Source organism: Loxodonta africana, chromosome 7 (genome assembly GCF_030014295.1).
Source record: "Loxodonta africana isolate mLoxAfr1 chromosome 7, mLoxAfr1.hap2, whole genome shotgun sequence".
Classification (NCBI taxonomy): Eukaryota; Metazoa; Chordata; class Mammalia; order Proboscidea; family Elephantidae; genus Loxodonta; species Loxodonta africana.
The window spans coordinates 11,872,402-11,885,103 of NC_087348.1; the positions used below are offsets into that span (position 1 = coordinate 11,872,402).

At 53.2% G+C, this 12,702-nt stretch overlaps 1 protein-coding gene across 1 annotated transcript; it reads left to right on the plus strand.

Annotated features, from left to right (window-relative positions):
* The first annotated feature begins 1,012 nt into the window (after positions 1-1,012).
* SLC22A6 (solute carrier family 22 member 6) lies at positions 1,013-9,430 on the plus strand. Its single transcript, XM_064287897.1, is given in 10 exon segments — positions 1,013-1,384; positions 1,711-1,814; positions 2,928-3,082; positions 4,405-4,573; positions 5,048-5,171; positions 5,309-5,424; positions 6,507-6,721; positions 6,863-6,971; positions 8,813-9,023; positions 9,289-9,430. Coding segments are annotated over 10 exon segments (1,707 nt in total). The 5' UTR covers positions 1,013-1,015; the 3' UTR covers positions 9,424-9,430.
* The last annotated feature ends 3,272 nt before the right edge of the window (positions 9,431-12,702 follow it).

A 12,702-nucleotide genomic window follows, 5' to 3' on the forward strand; every position in this document is an offset into this window, starting at 1 on the left:
CCCAGGATGCATTCCCGGACAATGTACTTTATGCACACCCACCACCCATCTGTCGGTGGAGGCTTGCATGTTACTTTAGTGCTGAATAGGTTTCAGTGGAGCTTCCAAGCTAGGCTGGACTAGGAAGAAAGACCTGGAGATCTACTTCTAAAAATCAGCCAGCAAAAACCCTGTGGATCACCACATACCAATTTTGGGAATGGTGCAGGATTGAGTTGTGCATGGGGTCGCCATAAGTCAGGAGGTGACTCAACAGCAGCTAACGACAACAATAAAATTGCATGGGACGTCCCATTGTCATCAAGTTGAATTCGATTCATAGCAACCCTACTTATAATTAAAAAAATTTTTATTGGTCTGAAATTCTAATTTAACTGGTACACAATGTTTTATCTGACAGCCCTACCCCAAAGAAAAACCGTCTGGATCCTGTCCACCAAAAAGGCCAGAAACCCCTCAAGAAGCCACCACAGTTCCCAAAGCCTGGTCTCCCCTTGAAAAAGAAGGAAAAATGTCCCACTCTGCCCCTCCTGCCCCTAGATGTCCAGAAGGGCCCTCCCAGTCCATCCCCTCGGCCATCCCTGTTTTAGTCCCCCCTCTCCTGCCCTTTATACTCACTTGGAGAAATTCCATGACACAAGGATACTCGCAGGGTTAATCCTCCTGATACCAAGTCACACTTTAACTCCCTCCAGGCCAAGGATTAAAAACTGCCCATGCAGGGGTCAGGCCTATAGCAGACCCTGAAAGCTGAGCTCCCCCACCCCCAAGTGAGGAGAGGCTGCAAGGGAAAGGGAGGGCCAGAGCCAGGAACGAGGGAGGGGAGGAGGGGCAGCCTGGCCAGGCTGCTGTCCCCCCACAGAGCCAGCTCAGATCCTGCTCTGGGCGCAGCTCAGCTGCGGAGGCAACGGCAGCCCCTCTCCTCCTCTGAAGGACTGCAGGCAGACAGACACACAGACAGAGATCCTGGGACTGGAAGTCCTCGGCCCCCAGCCACTTGGCCAGGCCTGACCCCATGGCCTTCAATGACCTCCTACAGCAGGTGGGGGGCGTCGGCCGCTTCCAGCGGATTCAGGTCACCCTGGTGGTCCTCCCCCTGATCCTGTTGGCCTCCCACAACACGCTGCAGAACTTCACTGCCGCCATCCCCACCCACCACTGCCGCCAACCTGCCGACGCCAACCTCAGCAAGGATGGGGGGCTAGAGGCCTGGCTGCCCCGGGACGGGCAGGGGCAGCCTGAGTCCTGCCTTCGCTTCACCTCCCCACGGTGGGGACCACCCTCTGCCAATGGCACAGAGGCCAACATCACAGGGGCCACAGAGCCCTGCACCGATGGCTGGATCTACGACAACAGCACCTTCCCTTCCACCATCGTGACTGAGGTGAGGACCTGGGGCTCCCCCTCTGTGTGCTATGTGGGCTCTGCCTTCCCCTCAGACACACACACACACACACACACACACACACACAGTCTCAAGTTCTCCAGAGGCCAAGACAGGAAGATGGAGAACGAGGTTCAAAACGGGAGTCTATGTAGAAAAGGTGGATGTGGGAGTTGAAAAGTCAAAAAAATGCTCTCAGCTCCTGGAACACAGAGGGTGACGAAGAGGGTGACACAGCCTTCAGGGGGCCAGTCTGAAAGGAGAGGAAGTGGCTCCACTGCAGCCCAGGCTCTTCTCTGTCTGACACTTGCCCCCTCTCCCCACAGTGGGACCTCGTGTGCTCTAACAGGGCCTTACGTCAGCTGGCTCAGTCCTTGTACATGGTGGGGGTGCTGCTTGGAGCCATGGTGTTCGGGTACCTGGCAGACAGGTCAGTCCTGAGGAAGGCCAAGGGGCTGGGCTAGGGTTGGAGCTCCTCAGCTGGCACAAGGGGCCTAGGTGGGAGGCCAGCATTCCCATCTGGGGCTGGTTTGAGGACCTACAGCCCCGCCTCATAGTACAGAAACCTTCTATCGAGTTGATTCCAACTCAGGGCAACTCCATGTGTGTCAGAGGAGAACTGTACTCCGTAGGGTTCTCAATGGCTGATTTTTCAAAAGTAGGTCTCGGGGCCTCTCTCCTGACGTGCCTCTGGGTGGATTCGAACTGCCAATCTTTCGGGTAGAAGCCTAGTACTTAACCTTTTGCACCACCCAGGGACTCCAACAGGGATCTTCACAGGTCCTCAGAAGAATCCCATCCCTGGAATGACCAGGACAGGAGGGACCGTGGGTACCATCTGATCCTGCAGTTTTCCATCCTTTTTGCAACAACAAAAGCCCTCTTTGAAAGTTTAGTAAGTTTAACAGATTAAAGCTGAACTGCTCTGAAGGCAGCAAGAAGGGAGGTCCGGAATACTGCCGGCTCTGTCCTTGATTGCCCCAACACACTCGCACACTCACTCGCACGCAGGAGCCCCTGAGGCACTTTGAGAATCCAAAGGGCTCCTTAGACCACAGTGTGAACACCTTGGCTCTGGCCCAGCCCAGGCACTCAGCAATGAGGAGAGGAAGCAACAGTGCAGGAGGCAGCAGGGGGTGGACAGAGAATGGGCTCTGTCATCAAATCCTCCCCTGCCACTCACAAGCTTGTGGCTTTGGACAAGTCACTCCACCCCTCTTTCAAATGGAATAATAATCTGTTCCCAGTGCATGTGAAAGTGCCTAACACACCCCATGCACACAGCGGATGCTCAGCAAACACTGGTCTTCCCTCCTCCCTTCCACCACCTAGTCAGTGGCCAGGCAGGACAAGAACCCAGGGCTTCTGGTCCCCAGGCTGCATAGTTCATGCCTGGGGGAACTATCTGCTGGTGAAGGAGCTTCCTTGCCAGATACTTCAGCAATCACCAGGGCCTCAGCCAGGGCAAGCACTCCTCTCCCTGCCCAGCCTACCCCCCTCCCCACCCTCTTGTCAGTCCCTCAGGTCTTCTCTCCCCCCACAGGCTGGGCCGCCGGAAGATACTGATCTTAAACTACCTGCAGACAGCGGTGTCTGGGACCTGCGCGGCCTTCGCACCCAACTTCCCCATCTACTGCACTTTCCGGCTCCTCTCTGGCATGTCGCTGGCTAGCATAGCCCTCAACTGCATGACACTGAGTGAGGGATACCAGGGGGACAGCACGGGGGCCCTCCCCCTCCCCTCAGACCACCCAGCCCAGCAGCCCCTTCCCTGCCTCCTCTCCCAGCCCCACCCCTCCTGGATCCTTCCAGCCAACACAAGAGCTTTTCTCTCTGGCTCACACACCCCTGACCCCTCATTTAGACATGGGATTGCAAACTCTGTTGTTGGGTAACGCAAATGATTGACACAGGTGGGAGAGGCACTAGGGAGTGGTGAGGACTGTATCCACAGGGATACAGTGGGGCCACAGCCACACTGCTGCCCCAGTGAGGAGGCTCCATGACTCTCAGAGCTCCCTCCTCCCTTTTTAAATATAAAATCTCCCATTGTTTTTAATGTTTGTAATTAACTCTTGGAAACCCTGGTGGCATACTGGTTAAATGCTACAACTGCTAACCAAAGGGTCAGCAGTTTGAATCCACCAGGCGCTCCTTGGAAACTCTATGGGGCAGTTCTACTCTGTCCTATAGGGTCACTATGAGTCGGAATCGACTCAACGGCACTGGGTTTTTGGGTAATTAACTCTAATATAGGGCAAGCCAGCAGCACGCAGACCGAGCACCTTTCTGGACTGAGCGTGATCTGTCCATCGGCCGTCAGTGTGACCCTCTGACAGATCACTTCTCCTGTTTCTCAGACAAGGACCCAAGGCAGAAGAAGGGAAGGGATTTACGCAAGGCCATTCCTCAAGTTCAGAAAGGAGTCCAGGGGTTCCGGGTTCCCTAATGGAGTTAACTGGGACCGGCTAGAGTCAGGGCAGGACTCCTGGGGAATTCACCCCAAGTCCCTGACCCAGAGCCCCATCAAGGTGCCACAAGGACCTGAGCTGGGCCTCTTCGGACCACAGCAGAGAAGTGGTCCCACTCCCCCCTCGACTCTCTGGGATGGAGAAAAGTCATCGCCTCCATCTGAGCTGCTCTGGCCACCGAAGCTGGACTCCAGCCTAGGCCAAGGAGGATCAGAGGGGCAGCTTCACTGAAGACAGACTCAGTGGTCAGAGATGCTTGGAAGAGAGGGTACTGTAGCCAGGACAGGCAGTTGGAAGGAGTGAAAAACATCAGAGTGTGAAGGGGCCAGTTCCTGGGGATTCTGAACCCACCTGTCCATCCCTACATTCACCAAAAGTCCCCCACTCCCCTACCTGACACCCAACCTGTGACCACACTCATGGCACTGTCTGTGGAGCCTGGGCATAGAGCAGGGTTTGGCTGGAGGGAGGGTCTTTGTCTGCCCCTGGGATCTTCACCCACCTGGCAGCCCTGTTACTTGCACCACCCTGCTCTAACCCTCTTTCTAGATGTGGAGTGGATGCCCATCCACACCCGGGCCTGTGTGGGCACGCTGACTGGCTATGTCTACAGCCTGGGCCAATTCCTCCTGGCTGGCGTGGCTTACGCCGTGCCCCACTGGCGCCATCTGCAGCTGCTGGTTTCCCTGCCTTTCTTCGTCTTCTTCATCTACTCCTGGTGCGTAGGACCCAGGGTGGGAGGCAGTGCCACAGGAGCCCAGAGGATCACAGGGACAGGACATCTCCTGGAGTGCATCATACACCCAAGCCCATAGAATCAGAGAAGGTCAAAGCCAGGAGGTCAAGGTCATACTCAGGCCAAAGCCTTAGTGTGGCAGATGGGAAAACAGAGAATTTTCCCCAGGGTGTCCTGTTCTTCAGCTTTCCCCAGTTTACCCCAGCTCTTCAGCCTGCCTGCCCTGCTCCCCCTACTGAGCACCCAAGCTGAGCTCCTGGATTGGGGAGTGAGTCCTCACCAAGCTGGGCACTCCATTGTGGTCCTAGAGAGGGGAAGTTGGCAAAGCCTCCGGGCTCCCAGACTTAAATAAAATCCCATTAGAGGCCCCTGGAAAGCTCCCCCTCCCATTCCTATCCCCAGCCCAGCAGACTGGAACCAAGGTCATGCCGATACCCACCCTCCTCCTGCTCCCAGGTTCTTCATCGAGTCTGCTCGCTGGTACTCCTCCTCTGGGAGACTAGACCTCACCCTGAGGGCCCTGCAGAGGGTGGCCCAGATCAATGGGAGGCAGGAAGAAGGAGCCAATCTAAACATGGAGGTGAGACCCCACCAGGGCTCCATCTTCCCCCACCCCCAATCCCTGAACACGGGACTCAGGAGGCTTCCCCGAACAGGGGTTGGGCTGGGAGAAGCCTCTGGAGGGGCCCAGGCCCTGAGCCCTGCCCATCCCGGCAGGTGCTCCAGGCCAGTCTGCAGAAGGAGCTGACCACAGGCAAAGGCCAGGCCTCGGCCCTGGAGCTGCTGCGCTGCCCTGCCCTTCGCCACCTCTTCCTCTGCCTCACCATGCTGTGGTAGGCCCAGACACACCAACTTATGGACAGAGAGAAAGACAGGCAGGCCAAGAGGCAAAAGGCCAGGGGCAAAGAGCTGATGCGGTGGGAGGAAGAGGCCAGACTAGAGGGAGAAGAAGTCAGCAGATCAGCTATGAGGGGGCAATAATCCCCCACCAGGGAGAGTCCTGAAGAATCAGAGCCCTCTAGCCTTGGCTCAGTCCCAGGCCTCAATAGGGACACCTATCCCTCCTTCTTCCCCCTTCAATAACCCTGTTCCAATATAGAAGCATCTTATCAGGAGTGGTGGTCCCCAGAGTCAACAAAATCATGTCCTGAAGGCAAAGACCAGTCTGGCTTGCAAAACATTTAGAGACTATACTGGCCTCAGGGTGCCTGCGAGAAACACAGACACAGGCAATAAGATGCTAAAGTCCATTTCCTAGAGTACTTTGAGCCACACTGATACAAGCCAAACACTTCCTTTCCCCTTGCCACATTCCCCAATACTCTTCTTATGTGCTACCCTCCCTCCCGTCACTATAGCAATCCCCACCCCGTGACAGTTAAGACAAGCATGGTCGGAAGAAACAATCTTGCCAGTGAACTCTTTGCTTCCAATTTAGGGGAATTCACCCTCAGTTGTGGGTTCTATCCTGTGACTTAAGCTTCCTTTTGTGGGCTCTTGACATCTTAACAGGTACAACACTCATCCCAGGACCATGAACAAGCCCCAGGAAATTGGCCTCTCCCAACACCTTGGCCCTAGAGATATGGATTGACTCTCCACCTGCCCACCTCCCTCAGCCCAGCATCAATAGATAAGATAAAGACTTAAACTATGTAAATCCTACATAGCAACTAAGTACAAATTTCCTAATACATCAGGGACACTAGTTGTCAGAAGATTGCAAAATTTGGGATATGGGAGGACTACTTCAATTTTTAAGTTGGATACTACTAAAAGTCTGAAGAAATATTAACCAAGGAAGTTTCCAGCTCCTTAAGCAGGACACTCAGGGCAGCTCACCTCTATTCTGAATAAGCATCCCTCTTTAAGCCGCCTAACAAACTCAGGCAGGCCATTTACTCCTCCCCACTAGGTTTGCCACTAGTTTCGCCTACTATGGGCTGGTCATGGACCTGCAGGGCTTTGGGGTCAGCATCTACCTAATCCAAGTGATCTTTGGCGCTGTGGACCTGCCTGCCAAGCTTGTGAGCTTCCTTGTCATCAACTTCCTGGGTCGCCGACCTGCCCAGATGGCCTCACTGCTGCTGGCAGGCATCTGCATTCTGGTCAATGGGGTGCTACCCCAGGGTGAGCACCCATGAGCACCTTGGCCCTCCCTCATCGTAGGCTCCATCCCCAGACATGGTCCAACTTCTCAAAAGGGAGGGGAAGCCAATTCCTCCCAGCCCCACTCCCAAGCTCCCTCTATCCCTGCTCCCTTCTCTCTAGACCAGACCATTGTTCGAACCTCCCTTGCTGTGCTGGGGAAGGGTTGCCTGGCTGCCTCCTTCACCTGCATCTTCCTCTATACTGGGGAGGTGTATCCCACAATGATGCGGTAAGTGGAGGCCCAGTGGGAGGTGGGGAAGATTGGTACCTTGGTGCAAGACATTCTCTGGCACAGAGGTCAGACCCCAAAGCATAGTCTAGTGTGCCCCAACGCAAAGGCCCCTTCCCAACACCCATCAGAGCAAAACATATAGAAGGCACTTAATATACCCTTCCTGGGTAACACAGGTAGGGCCGCCCTCCAAGCTCTTGCCTGATCCTAGAAGAAGGTCTCCAAGGGAGCCACTAATAGGGTCAGGGTAGCAGGCCCAGATGACACACTTCAGAGGCAGTGAATCAAAGTCTCCCACTTGACCTTTACCAAATCTAAATTCCATCAAAAACCAAGTCATACATCTGAAACCAAAGGCCACAAACATGAAAATCATTTCCTATCATGGGAACCATACTTCTAAATGGTGGTACATAGTATTAAAAAGTGTTAAAAAGCACAGATGTCACCTTGAGGACTGAGGTGCACCTGACCCAAGCCATGGTATTTTCAACTGCCTCATATGCATGTGAAAGCTGGATAATGAATAAGAAAGACCGAAGAAGAATTGATGCCTTTGAATTATGGTGTTGGCGAAGAATATTGACTATACCATGGACTGCTAGAATAACAAACAAGTCTGTCTTTGAAGAAATACAACCAGAGCACCCCTTGGAAGTAAGGATGGTGAGATTTCATCTCATGTACTTTGTACATGTTATCAGGAGGGATCAGTCCCTAGAGAAAGACATCATGCTTGGTAAGGTGGAGGGCCAGCAAAAAAGAGGCACACCCTCAACGAGATGGACGGACACGGTGGCTGCCAACAATGGGCTCAAACATAGCAACGATTATGAGGGTGGTGCAGGCCCAGCAGTGTTTCATTCTGTTGTACACAGGGTCGCTAGGAGTCAGAACTGACTCGGCAACACCTAACAGCAACAACGACACATGAGTATGTCAGGAATATGGATGAACATAGCACTGCTTTTTGAAGTGCTAAGATGGGGGAGTGTAATTTCGCATTCTTGTTTTTGTTTTTGCCTTAAGAAACAAAAATCACACGTTAATTTTAAGAATGGGATGCAAAATACAAATGCGCTTTTTAGAGAAAACATTAGATATCAAAGAAATGTCAGGTTTCCCTAGGCTACTTGGATAAGAACCCTGGGGGGTCATGGTTACTATCCTATGCTCTTATGGGATTTCAGGGAAAGGATAATAGTAAAAAGCTCAATATGTGCCAGGTATTGTTTAAACTTTTTATAAATAGTAACTCATTTAATCCTCATAACAAGCCTATGGGGTAGGTACTATTATTATTCCCATTTTACAAATGAGAGGACCAAGGCACAGAGAGGTTAAGTGACTTGCTCAAGGTCACACAGCTAGTGAGTGGTAAAGTCAGGATTTGAACTTAAGCAGTTTGTCTCCTGAGCCAATGCTTTTAACTACTGCAGATTCCAAGTCCCTTCCCCTGGGGATTCTATTCCAATAGGTCTGTGTGGGGCTGAGGCAACTGTAACTCAAAAAACCCCAGGTGATATGAGAACCATTGGTCTAACTATCTCATTCAACTGTTAAGGAAACTGAAGTCCTGAGAGGGAAAGGGATTTGCCCAAGGTCACACAGTGAACTAAAGGCAGAAGAAAAATTCAATCCCAAATATCTCAATTCCATGGCCAGGACCCTTCCCAACTTCCTGTTTTAAACATTGCCCAGACAAAAGCCAAGTGGGTTTACCAATGAAATGCGAAAGAGAGGGGGCAGCTGTAGGTGTTCTGGGGCTGGGCCTGAGCTGCCCTGGCTCCAGGTGTGGCCAGTACCTCAGCATTCATGCCAGAACTGTGGCCCCACAGGCAGACGGGCTTGGGCATGGGCAGCACTATGGCCCGAGTGGGCAGCATCGTGAGCCCGCTGATAAGCATGACCGCCGAGCTCTACCCCTCCATGCCTGTCTTTATCTACGGTGCCGTCCCCGTGGCTGCCAGCGCTGCCATCACCTTCCTGCCGGAGACCCTGGGCCAGCCACTGCCTGACACGGTGCTAGACGTGGAGAACAGGTAGGCTGCACCCTCCCTACCCAAGATCAGCCCTCAGAGCCACAAGGAAACCACAGCCTTTTGGTCTAGCCCCCTCTTGGGCAGATAAGAATGCTGAAGGCCAGAGAGGAACAGAGACTTACCCCAGGGCACCCCCCCAAGACTGGGGTGGCATTGAAACTCAAACTGGCTGAGCGTCTCCTACAATCTTTCCGGGGACTCCCAGCTCTGGGGAGCAGTAGATGTTTGGGGCAGAAAGTGGGTGGCTGGGCAAGCCACTCCCCCACTCCCAGCCTGCATGCCACTCACACCCAGGGTACCACCCCTCTGCCCCCAGGAGGAGAGGGACACCGAGGCGACAGCAGCAGGAGCAGCAGAAGCAGATGGTCCCACTCCAAGCCTCTGCACAAAAGAAGAACGGACTCTGAGGACTGAGAAGGGGCCTTACAGGAGCCTAAAGGGAGCAAGGGTCCTGCAGGCCCAAGGCATCCACACGAGGAGGGGGGAGGGAGGATGGCGGCCCAAGCATGGGGGCTGTGGTTCAGGGAAATACCTCCCCAAGGGTCCCCCTCCCCAAGTAGACCCCACCAAGACCACATCATTAAAAAGTCTGACTCTGTGCAGCGTCTCCCTCGGTCTCCTTTGTTTCCAATGCCATCACCACTGTGCATCAGCCAGTTTCTAGCCCAAGAGATCACGAAGTCCAGTCCCTGCCCTGCCCCCTCCAGGACTTTACCATCCCAAACAACTGGAAAAGATCCTTCCCCATCCCTTCTTTCCTCTCTCTCCCTCCCTTCTCCTCTAAGCTATTCAAATAAAACCAAAACCAAACTAGTCGCCATCAGGTTGGTCCCAACTCATGGCGACCCATTGTATGCCAGGTAGAACTGAGCTCCATAGGGTTTTCAGTGGCTGTGACCTTTCGGAAGTACATCTCCAGGCCTTTCTTCTGAGGCATCCCTGGGTGAGTTCAAACCACCAACTTTTTGGTTAGTAGCCCATAGTTTTTAAAATTTTACTTAAATACCTTATGCCCTGCCCTTTCCCTGTTAGGCCACAAATTGACAAGAGACTAAAGTGAAAGCAGACGATGGAAGGCTTTGTTTGAGGCTTCTTCCCTTCTGTGACAGCAGATGAGAGCCTCTGGCAGCAAAACCAAACAACCAAACCCACTGCCGTCAATTCAATCCCAACTCATAGTGGCCCTATAGAACAGAGTAGAACTTTCCCATAGTTTTCAGTGAGTGTCTGGCAGATTCAAATTGCTGACCTTTTGATTAGCAGCTGTGGCACTTACCCACTATGCCACCAGGGATTCCAGCAAAGGAGGAGAAAAAGGACAACAGCTGTGACATCAGGATGCTGGCCTCTGCTCTGCTAGATCCCAGCAGAGTGTGGACTCAGGGGCTTGCCACTTCCAGCTCTGAGCCTGGAAGCTCAGCCCGATGCTGTTATTCGTTGCCATCGAGTTGATTCTGGCTCATGGCGACTCCCTGTGTGCAGAGTAGATCTGCTCCATAGGGTTTTCAAGGCTGTGACCTTTCAGAAGCAGATCGCCAAGACTTTGTTCCGAGGCATCTCTGGGTAGGTCTGAACTGCCAGCCGTTTGACTAGTAGTCGAGCACTTGACGGTTTGGCCGCCCAGGGACTACAGTCTGATAGCTAATGTCATCTTTCCCGCTCTTCCTGAGCTTTCTTTGTTGCCTTACCTCCTGCTGTTTCTGGGCTGCTGGAAGGAAGAAAGGAGGAAATGAGGAGGGTAGAACCCAGCCAGAGAGAGCCACCACGGACTGCTGATTACATGCCAGATACTGTCCTAAGCCCTTCACATATGTTGTCATTAGCTACCATCAAGTCTGCCCAACTCATGGCACAATAGGATCAGATTGTTGTGATCCATAGGGTTTTATTGGAAGTCGACCACCAGTCCCTTCTTCTTAGTCTGTCTTAGATGCTCCATTGAAACCTCTCCAGCATCACAGCAACACGCAAGTCTATACTGACTGATGGCTGGTGGCTGCAATGAGGTGCATTGGCCGGGGATCAAGCCCAGATCTCCAGCATGGAAGATGAGAATTCTACCACTGAACCACCAACGCTCATCTAATTCTCCCACTAACCCTATGGAGGTAAGTAATATTACTATTCCCATTTTATAGATAAGGAAATTAAGGCGCAGAGGGGTTAAGTAAATTTTCCAATTGCATACAGCCGGCAAACTGTGGAGCCAGGAATGGAATCCAGAGAGTCTGGCTCCAGAATGTGTGTGCTTGACCCCTCTATTGCCCGGGAGCTGCGAGGAACTGGGACTTTGGTCTCTTCTCCCCCAGGGCCCAGCTTCTTCTTGTCCTCCTCCTTCTAGGCTAAAAAGAAAGAGGGACAGGGGAGGAGGAAGGGGACCACGGGAGGAACTCTATGAAAGGAGGGATGGAAGGCAGATTACAGGTTACCATCAGGGAAGGACCAGATGCCAGTCACCTGTGCTGGCGAGGAGCTCACCTCAGGAAGCCTGAGATGGCATGGGACCAGACAGCCCTACTAGCACCTATTGCTGGCAGGAATGAGGAGTCCCGTGTCCTGCAGTAAACGTGCTTGCTCAGCCAGGCTTGTCTGCCCATTGCCCTTTCCTCTGCAAGTGACCCTGCCCCTCAGCCCTTCATCCCCTGGGAAAAGTCCACATCCCTCAAGCTGCTCACACTGCCTTCCAGACGAGACCCTAAGGCTTAGGCTGAGTCAGGGCAACCAGGTGGAGGGAGGTGGACTAAAGGCCCCACTGAAAAAGCCGCAAGACCGTGGGAGAGTTCACAGCAACTCAGTTGTTCCCTAACTCCCAGGACAAATCTGGGAAAAGCTGAAATCACCATGCCCACACCGCCTCCTGGGACATATAGAGCCCTCATGTTCCCCAATGATACCGGCTCTCCTCCATGCATTCCAAGAATTTCCCAGCCATTGTAGGACCCACTAGATGCTTAAGAGCCACCAGCCCCACCCCTGCTTCAATTTCTCAGATAGCACTGTCCTCATGGCTGACATGGGGCACCTGGGATGGCATCTTCACCAGCCTGCAGCAGGGAGACAGGACTAGGATTGGGAGGTGGAGTAGGTAGATCTAGTCCTACTTATGGAGATCTGAGGGTCTTGAGGCCAGTCGCTTCCCCTAGTCTACCTCAGAGCCCTCCAACTCTGACGCACTCTGACTCCTCCCGGAGTGTTTTTGTGGGCTCTTCAGAGACTTCCCCAGTCTGGCTCAGGATGCTACAACCTGGCATGAGGAGGGGACCTCAGTTCGGGCTTCATGCTCACAGTAGGCTGGGCCTCCCCCACTGCCCTTAGTGCTCTCCCTTCTTCCCCAAGGAGAAGTCATCCGTTCTGGCCTGGTGGGGAGACCTGAACTGCCAAACACTGGGTGGTTTCCTCTGACTGGTTCCTCTTCCCTTGCCCTTCAGACCCACTTGAGCAATTCACTGGCCTGATGGGTCTTGATAATTAAATAGCTCATTCTCAAGTCACACTTTAACTTGGTTCCTCACAAGAAGTTATAAGAACTCCTGCTGACGATCAGGAGGCCTAGGGGTAGAGCAGACCTAGGAACTGGTAAGCTGAGGAGACAAAGGCAGCGCTTGTCCCTCCATCGCACCAAAAGACAGGAAGCAGATCATAGGATCAGAGGCCCAGCCCCAGCTGCTGTTGCAAAGTCTGACCCC